Genomic DNA, 22,842 nt, shown 5'->3' with positions numbered 1-22,842 from the left:
AAACATGTAGTACCCCAAAAAGTGTTAAACAATCAAAATATATATTATATTTGAGATTCTTCAAATAGACACCCTTTGCCTTGATGACAGCTTTGCACGATCTTGGCATTCTCTCAACAAGCTTCACCTGGAATGCTTTTCCAACAGTCTTGAAGGAGGTCCCACATATGCTGAGCACTTGTTGGCTGCTTTTCCTTCACTCTGTGGTCCGACTCATCCCAAACCATCTAATTTTGGTTGAGGTCGGGGAATTGTGGAGGCCAGGTCATCTAATGCAGCACTCCATCACTCTCCTTCTTGGTAAAATAGCCTTTACACAGCCTGGAGGTTTTTTTGGGTCATTGTCCTGTTGAAAAACAAATGATAGTCCCACTAAGCCCAAACCAGATGGGATGGCGTATCGCTGCAGAATGCTGTGGTAGCCATGCTGGTTAAGTGTGCCTTGAATTCTAAATAAATCAGTGTCATCAGCAAAGCACCCCCACACCTGCTCCTCCATGCTTTACGGTGAGAAATACACATGATCATCTGTTCACCCAAACCGTTTCTCACAAAGCTTGTGTTTCTTGGCCCAAGCAAGTCTCTTCTTATTATTGGTGTCCTTTAGTCATGTTTTTTTTTGCAGCAATTCGACCATGAAGGCCTGATCCACACAGTCTCCTTTGAACAGTTGATGTTGAGATATGAATGTTACTTGAACTCTGTGAAGCATTTATTTGGGCTACAATTTCTGAGGCTGCTAACTCTAATGAGGAGGTATTTGCAGCAGTGGAAACTCTGGGTCTTACATTCCTGTGGTGGTCCTCATGAGATCCAGTTTCATCATAGCGCTTGATTGTTTTTGCTACTGCACTTGAAGAAACGTTCAAAGTTCTTGAAATGTTCCGTATTGACTGACCTTCATGTCTTAAAGTAATGGTGGACTGTCGTTTCCCTTTACTGATTTGAGCTGTTCTTGCCATAATATGGACTTTCACCAAAAAGGGATATCTTCTGTATACCCACCCTCCCTTGTCACAACACAACTGATTGGCTTAACTTTTAATAAGGTACAATTGTTAATTGAAATGCATTCCAGGTGACTAACTCATGAAGCTGGTTGAGAGAATGCCAAGAGCATGCAAATCTGTCATCAAGGCAAAGGGAAGCTATTTGAAGAATCTCAAATATAAAATATTTTTTGATTGCTTAACACTTTTCTGGTTACTACGTATGTGTTATTTCATAGTTTTGATGTCTTCACTATTATTCTACAATGTTGAAAATAGTAAAAAATTAAGAAAAACACTTGAATGAGTAGGTGTTGTAAAACTTTTGACCGGTAGTATAATATAATTGACACCTTCCATTCGATAACTGATGTTAAGGGGGCATTCATTATCATCATTCAGACATTTCTATTTCAACAATAGTTGTTTCTATACAACAATAGTTGTTTTCATTTTTACCAGAAAGATATGCGTAGCATTTAACTTCTACCCTATACCAGGGTATCCTAAACTCGGTCCTGGGACCCACCTGGGTGCACGTAAATAAATGTAAGTAAAGCAACTAAAAACTAATATAGAAAATTCAGTTTGATAAATTACCCTCCAGCCAAATGATTGGTCCTGTGTGGTTTAGTTGGAAATAGTGTGGTGCTAGGTTTGTTTCCCTCAGGGATTACATATACTGAAGTGTATGCACTCACTGTAGTGTACATCACTTTGGATTAAAGTGTCTAGTAAATGGCATTTTATTAATAATATTAAAATATGTAACATTAGCCATGTTGGTGTGATTTCTATGACGCTCATGTTGTAAGTCATAGGACGATACTTGTTCATGGAGAACATCCCCCTCTGTATGTTTTCAACATAATCCTTATGACAGCCTTTGTTTGTGGTTGCACTACATGTTACATATTTTAGATTTTATTTTTTACATTTCAGGAAAACTTCCAAAAGCTCAATGGCAATTTAATTGTTTTTTTGTTCACATACAAAACACAAGGACGTGCTCCAGTAGTTGAAACACTGTGCAACTGATTGTGGGTCCAACGCAGCACTATGGTGATGTTTAATGGCCTTGCCTCATTGGAAAACTGCGTACTTCTTCTCAGTCCAAGTAAACAAAAAGCCTTAAATAAATGTAGCTCAAAATAGAGCTTATTTCAATCCACAAAATTGTGCGTGTTAGGTAGATAACCTAAAAAAATGGGCGGAATAACAAGCTTTTGCTGCAGTGATATCAGGCACACCATTTGCAAAAACTCAACACAAGAAGTATCTCTGATAAGACTGAAAGGCAGAAGCTCAATAGGATTCAGAGTAGTCTTCCAGGATTGTTTTCATAGTAAAAACTTAACATCACCCCAACCAAAATGGTAAGTATCCTCGTATACATTTTACAGTGGCCTTCCCATTGAGCTTACATATTACAGTGAAAGTCTGTGAAATATGTATCGGTTTAAGAGTAAATTGAAAATCCAGTATTAATGTGTGCTCTTTACTTTTTAATGACTGGCTCAACAACTGTTCCCTTGGCAAATAGTCTGGGTAGCCATTTGAGGTCTCCTTGGCAACCACTTCATTTATTCACCTGTTGTCATTTCAAACTTGGGCTCACGAGTGGCACAGTGATCTAAGACAAGCCATCTCAGTGCAAGAGGTATCACTGCAATATCTGGTTCAACACCAGGCTGCATCACATCTGGCTGTGATTGGGAGTCCCATAGGGCAGTGTACAATTGGCCCAGTGTTGTCTGGATTAGGCCATCATTGTAAATATGGATTTGTTCTTAACTGACTTTCCTAGTTAATTTTTAAAAAACAGTGGAATGCCTTCAAGCAATTTCCCCCCATAATTTTCAAGCATGAACCTTTTCAAATGCACATTACCCTCTGTAAGTGTCAATTGTACGTCGTATACCAGCTTCTGACTTGCATACATCACTATTGTACCTCCAATGAAAATGCCATTTAGCATCATCCCCACCTGCATCAATAGGCATTGGATAAACCATCAGAAGTTAAATAATATTTCCTTGACCTTAAAAAGCACTCAAAAGGCATCAAGAGAAGTCCATACGTGGTGATATGAATGTGAAATAACATCAATTGCACTTGGCACAACAATCATCTTGATTACATGACAAGGCAAAATACTATTTTGTGATTTTTACAATGTTTTAAAATATATTTTTTAACACTTATGGTGATGTATAGGCAATATTGAATTCAGTCCACCCAGTAATAAATCAAAAGTAATTGAGAGCCATAAACGTACACCCTGCCAGGTTGTTAGGCAGTGCAGCATTGTCCTCTAGTGGTCAAACGGCCTCCTGACAAATGTTCAAAATGTAAAAGACTGCTTCTCTTTTTTTTTTATAAAAAGGCAATTTTAACATACTTTATACACAAACCAGGAAGAATACATTACAATGCATTTAATAGGACATTTAGTAGTCCTATATTACATACAGGCCAAAAAGCCTGAGAAGCACCGTGGATAGTATGCTGCTTGTGCTATACGAGACCTTTATTCAACAGCATTATCTGCTCTACAGCCTTCATACTGAGGCAACTCCTCTTTTTATTGAACACATCTCCAGCTTTGGTGAATATGCGCTCGCATGGCACAGACGAGGCAGGAACACTGAGGTATTTCCGAGCCAGCTGGAACAGGTGCGGGTACACCTTGGAGTGCTTCTCCCAGTAGTGCATGGGGTTCTCCACTCGGTTCAGGTACGGGTCACTGAGGTAGTGTTGTACCTCCACCGCTGCGTCCGCCGTGCTGCTCTGGACGCTCTGTGTCTCACCCACTTTACTGTCAAACATCTCCCACAGACCCCCATCGTGGGACTTAGACGGAGATGTTGCCATGGAGATGGAAGCTGTTTCCATTGCCCAGGTGTGGGGTGATGTCAGGGAGGGCGTCGTCGACCTGGTGGTGGAGGGCGGTAGAATGTCATCCTTGTCGGGATTTATCCGGATTAATGAGGCGCACTCGGAGGTGAGGAGCTTCACCGCCTCCTGAGCGTAGCCTTGGTTCCCGAAGGCCAACATTTTGAAGCGCGGGTCTAGGAGAGCCGAGAGAGCCAGGATTGGCTCGGTCTCCACCATACTGCAGCTTGTCTGAAGCTCCCTCTGCAGGTTAGACGCCAGCTGTGTAGCCGTAGAGTGTATGATGGCACCGTGCTTCTTCTCAAGGGTTATCTTCAGCATCCGGACAAGAGGAATGACCTTGGAAGCCGAGACGCGTTTCTCTGAGGCGAGCTCGGCTGTGGCCTGGTTGAAGGAACCCAGCACTCCGAGACACTGGTGGATGACCTCGTAGTCAGCAGATCCCAGAGGGATGATGTCCGTGTCCAGGGTGCTGAGAGCAGCAGCCACAGACTCCCTCTGATCAAAGACGCGTTCCAGCATAGAAAAGCTACTGTTCCATCTCGAGTCCACTTCCTGGATCAGCTTCTGCTCCGGCCTGCCTAGCTGCCCCTGCACCTCGGCTAACCTCATCTCTGCGTTCTGATTCGACTTGAAGAAAGACACGATAGCCCGCGCTTGGGAGCGGATGTCCTGCAGCTCCAAAGTAGCCTCCATGGACCTCTTAATCACAAGGTTCAGGACGTGTGCAAAAGAGGGCAACTGGAGGATTCCTAGTTTCTGAACCGTGGCTACCATATTTTCGCTGTTCTCTGTGACAAATGCAGCGACCCTGCTGTGGAGGCCCCAGCTCGCCACCAGTTGGTTTTTGGCCTCCTCAATGTGGATCACTTTGTGGTTTTCAGGCAGCTTAGAAATCCCAAGGAGGAAAGTGGATAACTGGGCATTTTCTGCTACCAAATGCCCCGTCACTGAAATGTAACTGTGCTTGTCTATAGATGTCCACATGTCCAAAGTCAGGCTGACAAAGTCAGAAATTACCATCTGAGATACAACATTATCATTGATGAATTCACACCGAGACCCCACCATTTTCTTCAGTGCTTGCTTGTTTGGAAGATTGTAGCTTGGGTCTAGCTTTTGGACGAAAGCAGTGAATCCTTCTTCCTCGACTACTGAAAATGGCTGGGTGTCTTTAACCAACATGTTGACTAGGGCATCATCCAGGTCCTCTTGTCTGGTGGTCCTGACTGTGAAATAAAACAGAATAATCAATTCAAATTGAATTAGAAGTACAATTAACGCTAATCTAAATATAATAATTGATTGAAACAGGATGAAAACCATCTATTCTAAAGGAAACATACCTTGGATGTGGTGTCCAGCAGCAGCACTGTTTGTAAACATTGAGTTTAGTCCTGTAGTACCAGAGAACGATGAGTGGACTCCAGAACCACTAATTATTGAGTTTGAGAACGTTGAGTGGACTCCAGATGTTGAGTTGCTTGTGCTTGAGTGGGCCCCAGATGTTGAGTTGCTGTACCAAGCCTCGCTTGGGTGCCTTGATCGTAGGTGCCTTAACATGGCGGAGGTGTTTTTGTTGAAGCTAAGTCGTTGTGAACAGAGGGCGCACTGGACCTTATTGGGTGTCACTAGAGTGAAGTGATCCCACACCAGTGAGAAGGCTCTCTTAAATTCAGTCATCGTAGGAACCTGCAAACTAAAAAAGAAACAACTTTATCAATCATCTTGCCGCAGCAATGTAGTAAACAGATCAAAATTATTTTGGTTGCTGATGGGAAACAACTGTTACTAGCGGTAAATAATTAGGCTTGTGTGCATAGGCGGAAATCCCAGGGGGGGAGGAGGGGACACGACCCCCCCATCCTGGGGAAAAAAATATTTGTCCCCCCCAATATATCGCCGTAAACATAACTATGTAATTTGAATCATATTAATAATACGCAATGAAAGCACTGGTGCTGATTATAGACACTTAATAGCGCGTTTTTAAGTTTCAAAAGATTGCAACCCCCCCCCCCCGCCCTTTGCCTCAATGGTTTGATCCAGTTCCTTATCTGGCAGGTAACAGAGGGTTCGTATCTACTGCCTGAAAGGCACTCAATGCACGTAACTGACGTGAGGTTAATCCAGTCAATCGCGCCGTAGCAATGTTTTATTTTTATGTTGGCAGGGTTTATACACACACTAGCTGAATTTGCAGAGCTATCGGGCAAACATTAACTATTAAGCTAGCTAGTATCTATTCCATTTATGTGGCGTCGTCAAAGATGGAATCTTTGCTATCGTCAGTTTATTCCAAGATCAGCATGCAGCTGTAGTGCTTCAAAGTCCCTGTGAAAAGGTTAGCGATAAACTGAACAAAACTCTTCTACCATTGTCTTAAATATATTTAATGGTCTCGTTTTAGTACATGACAGTACACTTAATAATTATTTATTTAATTTAAAATTGCATACTTTGTGTGACATACTTGTCCATTGCTGTTGTTTGAAGAGTTGAGACACTGACTGAACAATAACTAAGTATTTATGAAGGATATTTTGGTTGATTTGTTTGGGTTTTTCATTGAAGTAGTTATTTTGCTTTTAGAACTGTACTTATTCTGAGCGTTTTGTTCTTGTAAAGATGTTGTAATAGACTCAAACCAGTGGCACATATTTAATGACTATATAAATGAATCAGAAAAAGTTAAATAAAAAGGTCAGTTCAGTGCGGAGACCAACTTCGTGATGGTTCTCAATGGAGATTCTTTGAGATGAGATCGCAACATGTTCATTGTATTTATGAAACCTGCACCCATACAGTGTACAGTACCATTACCACCTACTGGCCTTGCTTGGTATTGCTGGTTGTAAATACAAATACCTGCATACATACTGTACTGATAAGGAACACTGCTATAACTATTATTAGTAGTAGTATTATAATGATTTAAACATTTTAACAAGTTGGGACAACCCTTCAGTTAACTACTGTACCTATCAATTATCCAGTAGTAGCAATTATGGTTCCTCAATATACATTTAACATATTACAATGTAGGCTGTGTTACAGCACTACTTTTGGGGTCCCCCTCAGGAATTGCTCTTGAGAAAATGTCATGTAATTGTCTCCTCCAAAGTTGATATCAGATTTTCGCCCCTGCTTGTGTGACCTAAGTGTAACGTTATTAGACAACGCGTAGTGGGCGTGATTTACAATACGAAGAAAAAACTAGAAATCTAGCTAACGTTACACTTCTACGAATCTGAACAGCGCTCGTGTGTAGCTAGCTAGGTGGCTAGATACATAAACCTCAAACAGGTCAGAAAACGAAATAAAAAGGATCAGGAAGGCACATAGCGTTACACCTTCAGCTGACATGATGGGGGTTCACACGTCCAGGTCTGTACTAGCCATAGAGATCCATTCTAATGCTATGGTGCTAGTAACTAGTTAACGTTAGCTAGCTGTGTGGGTATGTTGAGCAAGGCTTGGGTCTGCTGGACAAGTAGCTAGCGTAGTGTCTGTGTTTGGCATCGTTATTTTATTTGAAAACAACAGGAGTGCATGTTTGCAAATATTAACTTACCTTTGATTTTTCGTAATTTAATGTAAAATATAGTCATTGAGCGCTGTGCTTCTGAGCGCGCGGTTTGATGATGTACGTAGCAGAATTACGTCACCTCCGATTTTCGAACCGCTTACTGCCAGCTGTTTTGACAGATTGAGTGGTTGCGTTCGAGTTTATGTCAAGTCCGATGGTCACCGCCATTCAAAGTGAGTTACATTATGGGGATAACATTGTCCGACTTGCGCCTACATGTCGACTGCATGAACGTTACAGAAATAATGTGATCAAATGTCATTAAGTTTTGACTGCAGTCGACAGCAAGTTTCTGCAGTTGCTCTTCACCAATTTCATCCTGCAGCCTTCGCCTGAATTATGGGCGGCTCTAGTGTCAACCAGTCATTACAGTGTTGTTGTTTGACCCACCTGAATGTGACCAAAGACATGACTGAAACAGTAATTGATTGTACAATGAACACACATGATTTCAGTTTGTGAGTGTGTAATATGGGGGTTGGAACAATGTTTATTTCGACATTGTAAAGAAAACTTTCTTTATCAACACTTCCATGTTGATCTGAGCCTTGGTGTTGGAAAACCACATTAGTGTCCTACTTTCAGATGTCACAGATGCACCTCCCCTGACATCACTCCTTGACTTGTCTTTTGCCTTACTACTCAAACGTGCCCAGTGTTTTTTCTAACATTAGCAAAAGTTGTTTCAAATCTTAGTTTCAAGTTTATTCCTTTTCATTAATTTATTGACATCTATTGACAGTCTGTATTGTAAACTTTTGTCACAGTTAGTCTATGTGCTGGGACTGCTCAACCCAGACCCTATTGGCTGGGGATTCCACGATAATGGAATTAGGCTTTGACTAAGATATTTCACTTTAAAATGTATTCCTAACAAAAAACATTGATTTCAAAGTTTAACAAACCATACAATTCTATGCACAAGGACAACTTTGAACAATTTGCACAGAACATTTCACAAAAGCACATTCACTGGAAGAACTGTGCAGATGCAAAGTAACAGAATGATGGTAAAATCTCCCTCAGTTTTTTATGCGACCAGATTTTAAAAATGTATATCTGCTCTGAATTAAAATTCAAAGATGTCTGCAGAAAGAATGGGATGTCAGCTATGACATGACACCTTGAGTTTGAATACATTTATTTTGGTTATTGAATTACAGTAAGTGAAGTGGATTTACATCCGGTAACTGAATTAAGGTAACAGAATTACATCATGGGTCCCTGATCTGTACTATACAGAAATGCATTATTATGGAAAGGAACATCTTAATGCTACAGCATGCAATGACATTCTAGATGATTCTGTGCTTTGTGGCAACAGTTTGGAGAAGGCCCTTTCCTGTTTCAGCATGACAATGCCCCCGTGCCTAAAGCGAGGTCCGTACAGAAATCGTTTGTCGAGATCGATGTGGAAGAACTTGACTGGCCTGCACAGAGCCCTGACCTCAACCCCATCGAACGCCTTTGGGATCAATTCTCGTGAAAAGGGCACAACAAAACCTATTCCCCTAAGGAGACTGAAAAGATTTGGCATGGGTCCTCAGATCCTCAAAAGGTTCTACAGCTGCACCATCGTGAGAATCCTGACTTGTTGCATCACTGCCTGGTATGGCAACTGCTCGGCCTCCGACCGCAAGGCACTACAGAGGGTAGTGCGAATGGCCCAGTACGTCACTGGGCCAAGCTTCCTGCCATCCAGGACCTCTATACCAGGCCGTGTCAGAGAAAGGCCCTAAAAATTGTCAAAGACTCCAGCCAACCTAGTCATAGATTCTCTCTGCTACCGCACGGAAAACGGTACCAGAGCACCAAGTCTAGGTCCAAGAGGCTTGTAAAACAGCTTCCACCCCAAGCCGTAAGACTCCTGAACACCTAATCAAATGGCTGCCCAGACTATTTGCATTGACCCCCCCCCTCCCCCCTCTTTTACACCGCTGCTGCTCTCTGTTGTTATCATCTATGAATGTCACTTTAATAACTCTACATTCATGTACATATTACCTCAACTAACCGGTGCCCCCCGCACATTGTCTCACTATAGTCTCGCTATTGTTATTTTACTGCTGCTCTTTAATTACTTGTTACTTTTATTTCTTATTCTTATCCATATCTTTTTTAAACTGCATTGTTGGTTAGGGGCTCGTAAGTAAGCATTTCACTGTAAGGTACCTGTTGTATTCGGTGCATGTGACTAATAAAATGTGATTAGATTTGAATGCTGACTGCGAGCAAGGCCTAATCGCCAAACATCAGTGCCTAACCTCACTAATGCTCTTGTTGCTGAATGGAAGCAAGTCCCTGCAGCAATGTTCCAACATGTTGTGGAAAGCCTTCCCAGAAGAGTGGAGGCTGTTATCGCACCAAAGGGAGGACCAACTCCATATTAACGCCCATGATTTTGGAATAAGATGTTTGACGAGCAGGTGTCCACATACATTTGGACATGTAGTGTAGCTTTCATTTGACACCCCATTTGATATGTTCCTATGGACTTCATGTTGGTTCTCACAGGTCCTCAACCCTCGGTCATTCTCTGCAAACAGCAAAGCAGTGACCCGCTCCTTCAGGTTAATGCTCTAAAATCCGTAGAGTACGACCCTACCTCACACAGGAAGCGGCGCAGGTCCTAATCCAGGCACTTGTCCTCTCCCGTCTGGACTACTGCAACTCGCTGTTTGCTGGGCTCCCCGTGTGTGCCATTACACCTCTGCAACTTATCCAGAACTCTGCAGCCCACCTGGTTTTCAACCTTCCCATGTTCTCTCATATCACCCCGCTCCTCCACACACTCCACTGGCTTCCAGTTTAAACTCGCATCCACTACAAGACCATGGTGCTTACCTACGGACCAGTAAGAGGAACTGCCCTTCCCTACCTTCAGGCTATGCTCAAACCCTACACCCTAACACGAGGACACCGTTCTGCCACCTCAGGTCTCTTGCCATTCCCGCTTAGCCCACTCCAAACTCCTCTCTGACCAGGCATCCCAATGGTGGAACCTGCTTCCCCCTGAAGCTAGGGCAGCAGAGTCCCTGCCCATCTTCTGAAAACATCTGAAACCCTACCTCATCAAACAGCATCTTACATAATCCTCCTCCTCACCTCAACCCCCCCCCCCCCCCCCCCCAATAATAATAAATATATAATACATTTAAATTAACCATGACTTTTACTTGACCCCCCTTCTAGCTCTCTACTGACAGCTACATTATTGAGGAAAACTGTACTTTCTATGCCTGTGCTGTGATATGTGGTTGTCCCACCTAGCTATCTTAAGATGAATGCACTAACTGTTAGTCGCTCTGGATAACAGCGTCTGCTGAATGACTAAAATGTAAGTACTTCCCTCTGGACAGTGGCCCTGCCAGTAGCCTACATTTACAATCACCTGCATCAGGGTCCTGGTAAATTGGTAACCCTTCACTCTAACTCACATTTTGCCCTCAAGGCCACGGCAGTAAGAAGCCAAGGTAAGTTGCTAGCTAGCATTAAACTTATCTTATAAAAAACAATCACAATCACTAGTCAACTACACATGGTTGATGATATTACTAGTTTATCTAGTGTGTCCTGCGTTGCATATAATCGATGCTGTGCGCATTAGCGAAAAAGGACTGTCGTTGCTCCAACGTGTACCTAACCATAAACATCTGCCTTTCTTAAAATCAATACAAGTATATATATTTTAAACCTGCATATTTAGTTAATATTGCCTGCTAACATGAATTTATTTTAACTAGGGAAATTGTGTCACTTCTCTTGCAACAGAGTCAGGGTATATGCAGCAGGTTGGGCCGCCTTGCTCGTTGCAAACTGTGTGAAGACTATTTCTTCCTAACAAAGACAGCCAACTTCGCCAAACGGGAGATGATTTAACAAAACAGCACAATCGTTGCACGACTGTACCTAACAATAAACATCAATGCCTTTCTTAAAATCAATACAAAGTATATATTTTTAAACCTGCATATTTAGCTAAAATAAATCCAGGTTAGCAGGCAATATTAACCAGGTGAAATTGTGTCACTTCTCTTGCGTTCATTGCACGCAGAGTCAGGGTATATGCAACAGTTTGGGCCGCGTTGCGAACTAATTTGCCAGAATTTTACGGAATTATGACAACATTGAAGGTTGTGCAATGTAACAGCAATATTTAGATGCCATCCGTTAGATAAAATACAGAACGGATCCGTATTTCTTTTTTTATTTTACCCCCTTTTTCGTGGTATCCAATTGTTAGTAGCTACTATCTTCTCTCATCGCTACAACTCCCGTAGGGGCTTCGGGAGAGACGAAGGTCGAAAGTCATGCGTCCTCCAATACACAACCCAGCCGCACTGCTTCTTAACACAGCGTGCATCCAACCTGGAAGCCAGCTGCACCAATGTGTCGGAGAAAACACAGTGCACCTGGCAACCTTGGTTAGCGCGCACTGCACCCGGCCCGCCACAGGAGTCGCTGGTGCGCGATGAGGCAAGGATATCCCTGCCGGCCTAACCCGGACGACGCTAGGTCAATTGTGCGTCGCCCCACGGATCTCCCGGTTGCGACAGGTGGCACAGCTGCAGTGCAGCACCCTTAACCACTGTGCCACCCGGGAGGCCCCACGGTTCCGTATTTCACTGAAAGAATAAACGTTTTGTTTTCGAAATGATAGTTTCCGGATTCGACCATATTATATATTCGACCAAAGGCTCGCATTTCTGTGTGTTATTATGTTATAATTAAGTCTATGATTTGATATAGCAGTCTGACTGAGCGATGGTAGGCAGCAGCAGGCTCGTACGCATTCATTCAAACAGCACTTTCGTGCGATTTGCCAGCAGCTCTTCTCAATGCTTCAAGCATTGAGCTGTTTATGACTTCAAGCCTATCAACTCCCGAGATTAGGCTGGTATAACCGATGTGAAATGGCTAGCTAGTTAGCGGGGTGCGCGCTAATAGCGTTTCAATCGGTGAAGTCACTCGCTCTGAGACTTGGAGTAGTTGTTCCCCTTGCTCTGCAAGGGCCGCGGCTTTTGTGGAGCGATGGGTAACGATGCTTCGAGGGTGGCTGTTGTCGATGTGTTCCTGGTTTGAGCCCAGGTAGGGGCGAGGAGAGGGACGGAAGCGATACTGTTACACTGGCAATACTAAAGTGCCTATAAGAACATCCAATAGTCAAAGGTATTTGAAATACAAATCGTATAGAGAGAAATAGTCCTATAATTCCTATAACAACTACAACCTAAAACTTCTTACCTGGGAATATTGAAGGCTCATGTTAAAAGGAACCACCAGCTTTCATATGTTCTCATGTTCTGAGTGTAACAGTATAACTTTAGACCGTCCCCTCGCCCATACCCGGGCGCGAACCAGGGACCCTCTGCACACATCAACAACAGTCACCCACGAAGCGTTGTTACCCATCACTCCACAAAATCCGCAGCCCTTGCAGAGCAAGGGGAACTACTACTTCAAGGTCTCAGAGCAAGTGACGTCACCGATTGAAACGCTATTAGCGCGAACACCGCTAACTAGCTAGCCATTTCACATCCGTTACATGAGCAAGGAACTTAAACGTTAGCTTTCTTACATGGCACATATTGCACTTTTACTTTCTTCTCCAACACTTTGTTTTTGCATTATTTAAACCAAATTGAACATGTTTATTTATTTGAGGCTAAATTGATTTTATTGATGTATTATATTAAGTTAAAATAAGTGTTCAGAATTGTTGTAATTATCATTATTACAAATAAATAAATAAAAAAAATCGTCCGATTAATCGGTATCGGCTTTTTTTTGGGTCCTCCAATAATCGGTATCGTTGAAAAATCATAATCGATTGACCTCTAATTTTCACACATTTGCTAAATTTTCCCATAAGTACACTTTTACTAACTTAAACCCAGTGCTTAATTTGTACATTGGGAGGTTCCTGGACAAAAACTTGGGGGGCTCTGAGGTACCTGAATGCATGAAAATAAAAATCACTTGTATAATAAATCATTGCATGCATTATCATTCTATTTGCGTACTGGTATAGAGCAGTAGAGTAGAGAGAGGTGATAGGGAAAAATGGCCTTTATAAATGCATTTCATACAATTCTACATCATTTTAAATGATGAGACTTTAGCATAATCTTTTTTAATACCTCACAAATGCTCGAAATGACATGCTGTACTTTGACACTGACAAACTGAGAATCTGAAATCAATGACAATGACCTTGTCTGGAATCGATCAATAGCCCAGGGCTAGGTGTGTGGAGACACATATTGTACAAAAAAATGGTCCTAAAAAAGCTTTAGTTTCACTGACTCACTCAATGATGCGCAGCTCACTCACGTTTTACTTTGTAATGCTGTTCGCTCAATAGGTCTATTTGGAAGTTGATAACTTGCTAGCCTACAGACATATTAATCTTCTCTATTCAGCAGGATCTGTGTTGACCCGCGTTTGTATTTGAAATATCGCGAAAAGCCTGTTTTGGCTGACAGCAGTAATTCTATAACTTTGGCTAAATGTATCAGGTGTTCTGTGATACCTCCAGCACCCTTCCCGCGGCTATGATTCTAATAGGAAATACATGATTAAGTGCAAAGCTGGAGAGATGAGTTGCATGCTCATGTCTATCAGAGCAGGGAGAGAGATCGTAGAAATTGAATCTCATTCTAGTTCTGTGAGGCGCACTTCTCTCTCTCTCATCACGGTTCTGACTTAGAATATGTGGACAACTACAAATACCTAGGTGTCTGGCTAGACTGTAAACTCTCCTTCCAGACTCCCAATAAGCATCTCCAATCCAAAGTTAAATCTAGAATCGGCTTCCTTTTTCGCAACAAAGCATCCATCACTAATGATGCCAAACATACCCTCGTAAAACTGACTATCCTACCAATCCTTGCCTTCGGCGATGTCTTTTACAAAATAGCCTCCGACACTCTACTCAGCAAATTGGATGCAGTCGATCACAGTGTCATCCATTTTGTCACCAAAGCCCCATATACTACCCACCACTGTGACCTGTATTCTCTCGTTGGCTGGCACTCGCTTCATATTCGTCGCCAAACCCACTGGCTCCAGGTCATCTATAAGTCTTTGCTAGGTAAAGCCCCGCCTTATCTCAGCTCACTGGTCACCATAGTAGCACCCACCCGTAGCACACGCTCCAGCAGGTATATCTCACTGGTCACCCCCAAAGCCAATTCTTCCTTTTGGCTGCCTTTCCTTCCAGTTCTCTGCTGCCAATGACTCAAACAAAATGCAAAAATCACTGAAGCTGGAGACTCATATCTCCCTCACTAACTTTAAGCATCAGCTGTCAGAGCAGCTTACAGATAATTGTACCTGTACATTGCCCATCTGTAAATAGCTCATCCAACTACCTCATCCCCATATTGAAAAAAATGTTTTTGGCTCCTTTGCACCCCAGTATCTCTACTAGCACATTCATCTTCTGCACATCTATCAATCCAGTGTTTAATTTCACTCCAGTGTTTAATTGCTAAATTGTAATTACTTTGCCACTACAGCCTATTTATTGCCTTACCTCCCTAATCTTACCTCATTTGCACACACTGTATATAGATTTTTCTATTGTGTTATTGACAGTACATTTGTTTATTCCATGTGTAACTCTGTGTTGTTGTATGTGTCGCACTGCTTTGCTTTATCTTGGCCAGGTCGCAGTTGTAAATGAGAACTTGCTCTCAACTGGCCTACCTGGTTAAATACAGGTGAAAAAAAGTATAAAACATTGGTTAATAGGGCTTAATGGTTAGTTCATACATGAGTGAAAGCAAACAACAAAGCCACCTAGCCCTGCTGTTGTAGCTCCAGAGTTGACACACACTCCCACATGCTGATGTGTGACTTGTTGACTGTAAAGAGAAGAGTTGTAGATGTAACCCTACTCCATTATTCATTTTGTTCTGTCAGTGGTGTAGGCAGACTTTGAGATGCAGCCTTACAACATGGGTATGTGTTGCTGCCACCACTAGGTGGCAACATCAATGCATTCCAAGTACAAGTGTAGTTTTACATTACAGTACTATGTCATTACATACTCTAACAAGAGTAGGGAACAGATGTCCTTCAGTTACCACATGGGTAGGTTAGGTGGGGATTTCATAGTATATCACATACTCAGTTGTATTGGCGCGTTGGTGACCTACAGTAGGAGACAAGGGAGCCATTTATTGGGACACAGCGTTGGACACCTTAGGCTGCGTTTAGACAGGCAGCCCAATTCTGATATTTTTTTCACTAATTGGTATTTTCACCAATCACATCAGATTTTTCCTCATCAGATCTTTTTCAGAGCGGATCTAATTGGTCAAAATACCAATTTAGATCAGCTCTAAAAAAAATCTGATGAGAAAAGAGCTGATGAGAGTTGTTAAAATACCAGTTAGTGGAAAAAGTATCGGATTTGGCCAGGGGATAATATAGGGTATAGTAATGGTCATTGGCATCCAAGGAAAGGAGGCCTCTCTAAAAAGCCCACTCACTCTGAATGTATTTATCTCTCTTCGGTCAAAGAGCCATAGCTTTTGCACTTGCATACAGGCCCTGCTTGAGAAATTGTATGACCGGCGTGCTACTTGTCCATGTTTATGGAGTATGTTAACAACCTGGCAATATTCACGCAATGCCTGGTTTACAACTGGATTATTGTGGTATGACTAGGCTATGTATTATTATCCCACCTAAGTGCACTTTAATATTCTGTTCACACTCAACAGTTCACATCTCTACTAGCACATTCATCTTCTGCACATCTTTCACTCCAGTGTTTAATTGCTAAATTGTAAAAAAAAAAAAAATTGCAATGTCTTGCTCGTTGCAAACTGTGTGAAGACTATTTCTTCCTAACAAAGACAGCCAACTTCCTCAAACGGGAGATGATTTAACAAAAAAGCACAATCGTTGCACGACTGTACCTAACCATAAACATCAATGCCTTTCTTAAAATCAATACAAAGTATATATTTTTAAACCTGCATATTTAGCTAAAAGAAACCCAGGTTAGCAGGCAATATTAACCAGGTGAAATTGTGTCACTTCTCTTGCGTTCATTGCACGCAGAGTCAGGGTATATGCAACAGTGTGGGCCTCGTTGCGAACTAATTTTCCAGAATTTTACTTTATTATGACATAACATTGAAGGTTGTGCAATGTAACAGGAATATTTAGATGCCATCCATTAGATAAAATACAGAACGGATCCGTATTTCTTAAAAAAAAAAAAAATTACCCCCCTTTTCTTCCCAATTTCGTGGTATCCAATTGTTAGTAGCTACTATCTTCTCTCATCGCTACAACTCCCATACGGGCTTCGGGAGAGACGAAGGTGAAAGTCATGCGTCCTCCGATACCCAACCAAGCCGCACTGCTTCTTAACACAGCGTGCATCCAACCTGGAAGCCAGCTGCACCAATGTGTCGGAGAAAACACAGTGCACCTGGCAACCTTGGTTAGCGTGCACTGCACCCGGCCCACCACAGGAGTCGCTGGTGCACGATGAGGCAAGGATATCCCTGCCGGCCAAACCCTCCCTAACCCGGACGACGCTAGGTCAATTGTGCGTCGCCCCACGGACCTCCCGGTCGCAGCCGGTTGCGACAGAGCCTGGGCGCGAACCCAGAGTCTCTGGTGGCAAATGTTTTCGAAATTATAGTTTCCAGATTCAACCATATTAATGACCAAAGGCTTGCATTTCTGTGTGTTATTATGTTATAATTAAGTCTATGATTTGATATAGCAGTCTGACTGAGCGATGGTAGGCAGCAGCAGGCTCGTACGCATTCATTCAAACAGCACTTTCGTGCGATTTGCCAGCAGCTCTTCTCAATGCTTCAAGCATTGAGCTGTTTATGACTTCAAGCCTATCAACTCCCGAGATTAGGCTGGTATAACCGATGTGAAATGGCTAGCTAGTTAGCGGGGTGCGCGCTAATAGCGTTTCAATCGGTGAAGTCACTCGCTCTGAGACTTGGAGTAGTTGTTCCCCTTGCTCTGCAAGGGCTGCTGCTTTTGTGGAGTGATGGGTAGCACCTGTGGGTGGCAGTCTGCTGCATTAGGAGCAATGTGCTCCTGCAGATAAGCTCCCCCTCTGACTGCTCCTCTCTCCTGCTTCCACACAGCCTCTCTGTGAAGCTCATGTGACAGGTGGGAGACGGCTAGTTTAAGTCTCCTGGCAGTGTTCGTGAGGGCTATATCAGGTGCTGGGACTTGAGCTATCTATCTCCACGGTGCAAGCTCTTACACACACACACACACACACTCGTACACACATACTGCCCTCTGTTTACAGTAGGCTAGTGGGCGATACACACATTTAAATACATGTTGTATGTTACAGTGACAGGAGGGGATAAACAAAGAGTCACTGGCCCTCTGTCTGTCTGTCGGTCTGTTTGTGTTTTACAGCGGCCTGCTGAGCACCTTCATCAGAGTCTGTGTCAGGGATTGTAAGCATATGGCAACACACACCGGTCTTCCCAGGAATCAAAGCCGTAGCACATGCTCACTGGCTGAGAAGACACTGACTTGAACTTCCCTAGCTGGAATCCTTAGTATGAGGGGAATGGGGTCAGTATATCGCACAAGTCAACAGTAAGGTGTGTGTGGCACTAGGCTAATGTGGCCTGCAATCACTTGGCCACACAACGCTAAGCCGCTCTCTTCACTTCGTCCCGGAACCCTGCTAAGATGAGGCCTCGGTCCGTGTTAGGGAGTTCACGTTAACCCTGGAATGGCCTGACACGCTAAACCTGGAATGGAGGAAATGTGTGTGTCTGTGGTGGAGAGTGACTGATGACAATAATGTACCTACTGGGTGTTTTACATATATATTCTTAAGCTTTGAGTGATATGCTACTACTGTGTTATATCACAAGTAACTGGTGAGAATTTGTGAGATGTGTCAAAAAGACATGAATAAACCCCCTTTCCTATAACCACTATGCTATTACCCTTCTTTGACTAAATCTGCACACAACCCAACCCCCGATTACTGAGTTCATCATCAGACAAAAAGAGAATACTTGACTGGTGAGGACACTGTTGTAAACCTATTTTATAAGACAGTGAAACCTCAGTTTTTCTGTATTGCTTTTGTCTCTGTGATTTAATTTCCTATTGAAGAGATTAGGTAGGTATAGCCTAGATTTAGATGGTCAGCTGTCTTTGTCTTTAGCTTAATCCAGACTTCTTGATGAAGCCTATTTCTACAGTGCCAGGATTTACAGGCTGCCAGGCAATTTTAGTCTGTTGCAACTTGACGTTAAGATGGATTCATTCGTTTTGCTGTAGTCCTTATCTCCATTTGTATCCTACCCACTATTTCAAGTAGTTCACAGTGCAACATTATGTAACATTGCTAAAGATAGTCAACACCACAGATAAGCAGATAGTTCCTGTCCTGGGAGCAATTACCTCAGTAAAACAGTTATTATTATTAAGTTAATATAAGTTTTGATGACTCTTGTCCTCTATCGTAATAATTACCTTACAGTTGGCATATGGTATAGCACAATATACAGGATAGCCTACTGTAAGTCCAACATTCTAAACCAAGAGCTGGCATCTAAAGCCTTGGCATATTGCCAGAATGCATTCATATCACACTTGGACCAAGATTCTTGTGACTTATTGGGCTACCTTCAATAGTAAGTTTGCAAGTACTACTGTACAGTATGTGTAGGCTACTACGCACCACAAACTAACAGCTTTCTAATTTCAGATAAACTTCATTAGAATGTTTTTTTTTTTTTTTAGCAAATGTTAACTATGAAAATATATACTGAACAAAAATAAACGCAACATGTAATTTCAAAGAGTTACAGTTCATATGAGGAAATCAGCCAATTTAAATGAATTAATAAGACCCTAATCTATGGATTTCACATGACTGGGAATACAGATGTGCATCTGTTGGTCACAGATACCTTACAAAATGGGTCTCACAATCTCGTCACGGTATTTCTGTGCATTCAAATTACCATCGATAAAATGCAATTGTGTTCGTTGTTCGTAGTTTATGCATGTCCATAACATAACCCCACCACCACCATGTGGCACTCTGTTCACAACGTTGACATCAGCAAACTGCTTGCCCACATGACGCCATACTTATGGTAGAGAAATTAAAATGTAATTATCTGGCAACAACTCTGGTGAACATTCCTGCAGTCTGCATGCCAATTGCACGCTCCCTCAACTTGAGTCAACTGCACATTTTAGAGTGGCCTTTTATATTCCCCAGCACAAGTGCACTTGTGTAATGATCATGCTGTTTAATCAGCTTGTTGATATGCCACACCTGTCAGGTGGTTAGATTATTTCAACAAAGGAGAAATGCTCACCCACATGGATGTAAACACATTTGTGTACAAATATGAGAGAAAGAAGCTTTTGTGGTATGGAAAATAAACTTTTTGTGTGTATGGAAACTTTCTGGGATCTTTTATTTCAGCTCATGAAACATGGGACCGACACTTTACATGTTGCGTTTATATTTTTGTTCAGTGTACATTCACGGGAACTCTAGCTTCACCACCTATAATAGTCTATGGTTGCAGGCAAAACACAGGATCCGAAACGTGTTTTATGGGGTGGAGCCCAATGCCCATTGAGCGTTCACTGTGCGCTCGAGCAGTCTACGCGTTGTTGATACTGATTTAATCCACATTGGGAGCGGACAGTTTGAAGACGTGCGACCAGAGACACAATTTGAGGAATACTCGGATTAATGTAATTTATTTTTCGTCTGTCTATGAGCACGACCAAGTAAAATTATATTTGGCGGATTTAAACAAGCACTTTTTACTAGGGAGAACTCGAGAACGACCTTCATTCAGGTTGAGGTGAAGACTTGTCACCACACTTGTTGTTAAATATGTTTTTGTATTATTTAGACTATAGTTAAATTTAACAGAAAAAAATCGAACGTATAAGCCAAATATGTAGACACTTATCTGTAGCCTATACTTATTTTTGTCATTTGGATTTTTTTTGCCCGTTCTTATTTTTCGAAATAATCCACATTCCCTGCAACCTACGATGTTCCCTTGTCCAGTTTATGTTTTTGAATAGCCTTCATTCGGATTTGCACTATCCACTAGTTGGGACACAAGACCCACCTGTTGCATTTCGAGGCAAAATTTATAAAACAGAAATGTCACAGCTAGAGGTCGACGTGGCCGGACTGGGTTTCTCCAAATTACCTGCTGGGTTCGACGCCAACTCCTGCTTCCCTGGCCGAATACCACCAAGGCGAAGGAGACACTCGGCAAACTCCAGGAGAAACTCGTACAGGTTGAGCAAAATAAATACATTGGATTTGGAGCCTGAAGTTTACGATGATGCCCCTCTCTCCAAAACTCACTCCTGGTCTGCTGATGATATTTTAGCCGAAACAGCGTCAGAGGAGAAAAAGGTGGACTCCTCAGCACCAGCCTCACCTGTCTCAAGCCCGGGAACGAGCACGTGCTCACCCCCTGGTACCCAAGCGTCAGACCCCAAACCACCTCTTGATACCTGGGACGCGCCACAGCCCAGCTCGCAAGCACAGGGCACAAGTTCAGATTCCGAGGAAGAAATCACTGACAAAAAGGTCATTTTATCTCGAGCTCCATTTGAAATAAAACGGGAGCAAGAGGAAAAGGATGAAATTGAAACCAAAGCCGTGGCGACGTCACCTGATGGAAGGTTCCTCAAATTCAACATTGAAATTGGGAGAGGGTCGTTCAAGACGGTGTACAAAGGCCTGGATACGGAGACAACAGTAGAAGTGGCATGGTGTGAGCTACAGGTAAATAATTAATCTGCTATGATTTGTGTACAGATGGAGAACTCAAAAGGGCACGCATCATTCCCTTAATCTTATTTAGGCCACCGCAAACAATTGTTTACAAAGGCTTTGGTTCGGCCAAGCAAAGTTCTCTCTACATTGTGGAGTGGGTAACGTGTGCTGTCTCGCCTAATTAACTGGGTGCTGTACTATATGTGACAATGACTTCAAATTAAATCTCAAGTTCAAGAACATTGGTAAACTGAGACGCTTCAAAACATAAAAAAGAAGGACAAACATGAAAAAAAGGACAGACATCAGCTCATTTCACTTCTTTATTGTCGGGGGCAGGCTCTGTGTTTTAGGTAGTTATGCCTTCATCAGATCAAGAAGTGTGCCAAATCCATAGTTTTTATACAAGTGTTTAGGTGATAATTACAATTGCCCACACTTTCTCTCAACATTATCAGCCGCTCAGATAAGATGCCATACATGACTTCATTTATAATCTCTGTGCTATTTTGGTTTAGGCCTATCAGTTTTTATCTGCTCCTATTGAGAACCCATGTGGACCTACTGAGTTTTTAAAGCTCTCAAAGTAATCATACAAATAGCCCTATAAAGGACACCGCGTTTCCACACATGGGTGTTTTACATACAGCGGGTTTTGATCAGAGGCTCTTGCTCTTGAAAATGCTTCGATCCAGTGCATTGCTTCGCTTGAAATTTGCATGAAGTTGGGGAGAGCAAAAAAAATTATACCGCCATCTTTAAAATGACTATAACTCATCTTAATCTCCCCCAATGTCCCTCAGAAGAGCCTCCACTGACAGCTTGCAGAGAGTTGTTTATAGCAGCAGCAGGCCCCCTGGCCAGGCAGCAGCCATTGTAACAGGAGCCGCCCCCAACCCTCCAGGGGGCAGCTGGGAAGCTGGAGGGAATAGCAGAGACCAGGAGGCGTCATTCTAAAACAAGCCACATGATACAGTACAGGGGAGTGAAACACTGCAGAGACTGGTGTGTCTTTATGAAACAGGTTTTGTGCACTGAAAGACAAAGTTGGTTGTGCTGCACTGACCCGTTGAGTTTCGAAGTTAGTTGGCTACAGGGTTTCCAAGCAGGATGAGCAAGGTGCAGGGAGTCATCCAAATCGGGTGAACAACCTCCTCAGCAATCAATCAAATTTCAATCAAATACATTTTATAAATTCATTTTTACATCAGCAGTTAGCCTAAAACCCTAAAGAGCAAGCAATGCAGATGTAGGAGGAAAAACTCCCTAGAAAGGCAGGAACCTAGAAAGAAACCTAGAGAGGAACCAGGCTCCTAGGAGTGGCCAGTCCTCTTCTGGCTGGGTCAGGTGGAGATTATAAGAGCACATGTAAATTAAGGCCAGATTGTTCTTCAAGATGTTCAAATGTTCATAGATGACCAGCAGGGTCAAATAATAACCACAGTCGTTATAGAGGGTGAAGCAGTTCAACACCTCAGGAGTAAATATTAGTTGGCTTTTCATAGCCGAGCATTCAGAGGTCGAGACAATAGGTCCGAGAGAGAGCGAGTCGAAACGGCAGGTCCAGGACGAAT

General features: G+C 42.6%; 2 protein-coding genes across 3 annotated transcripts in view; one reads left to right on the top strand and one right to left on the bottom strand.

Moving 5' to 3' along the window:
* Positions 1-1,942: 1,942 nt before the first annotated feature.
* LOC139364809 (E3 SUMO-protein ligase ZBED1-like) lies at positions 1,943-20,749 on the bottom strand. 2 transcript variants are annotated; one of them, XM_071101910.1, is made up of 3 exons: positions 20,691-20,749; positions 5,231-5,583; positions 1,943-5,113 (listed from the first exon to the last, which is right to left on the bottom strand). In XM_071101910.1, the coding sequence occupies exons 2-3, from the start codon at positions 5,565-5,567 to the stop codon at positions 3,507-3,509; spliced, it is 1,944 nt and encodes a 647-aa protein (XP_070958011.1). In that variant the 5' UTR covers positions 5,568-5,583; positions 20,691-20,749; the 3' UTR covers positions 1,943-3,506. The 2 variants fall into 2 exon arrangements, with proteins under 2 accessions (XP_070958011.1, XP_070958012.1); XM_071101911.1 differs by lacking the exon at positions 20,691-20,749 and adding an exon at positions 7,459-7,562.
* The window catches only part of LOC139364807 (serine/threonine-protein kinase WNK4-like), a 71,392-nt gene continuing 68,683 nt past the window's right edge, over positions 20,134-22,842 (top strand). The window contains exon 1 of the mRNA XM_071101908.1: positions 20,134-21,277. Within this exon, the coding sequence (XP_070958009.1) occupies positions 20,546-21,277 (732 nt within the window). The 5' untranslated portion in view covers positions 20,134-20,545. The remainder of the gene's footprint in view (positions 21,278-22,842) is intronic.

The sequence above is a fragment of the Oncorhynchus clarkii genome, chromosome 13, assembly GCF_045791955.1.
Source record: "Oncorhynchus clarkii lewisi isolate Uvic-CL-2024 chromosome 13, UVic_Ocla_1.0, whole genome shotgun sequence".
In the NCBI taxonomy this organism is placed as follows: Eukaryota; Metazoa; Chordata; class Actinopteri; order Salmoniformes; family Salmonidae; genus Oncorhynchus; species Oncorhynchus clarkii.
This window is presented reverse-complemented; position numbering and strand designations above follow the sequence as displayed.

Excerpts from the sequence above, each read along its gene's own strand:
- LOC139364809 (XM_071101910.1), bottom strand. The coding sequence starts at position 5,567 with ATGACTGAATTTAAGAGAGCCTTCTCACTGGTGTGGGATCACTTCACT. Across the intron at positions 5,114-5,230 it reads TGCTGGACACCACATCCAAG|TCAGGACCACCAGACAAGAG; the intron begins GTATGTTTCCTT and ends TTTATTTCACAG.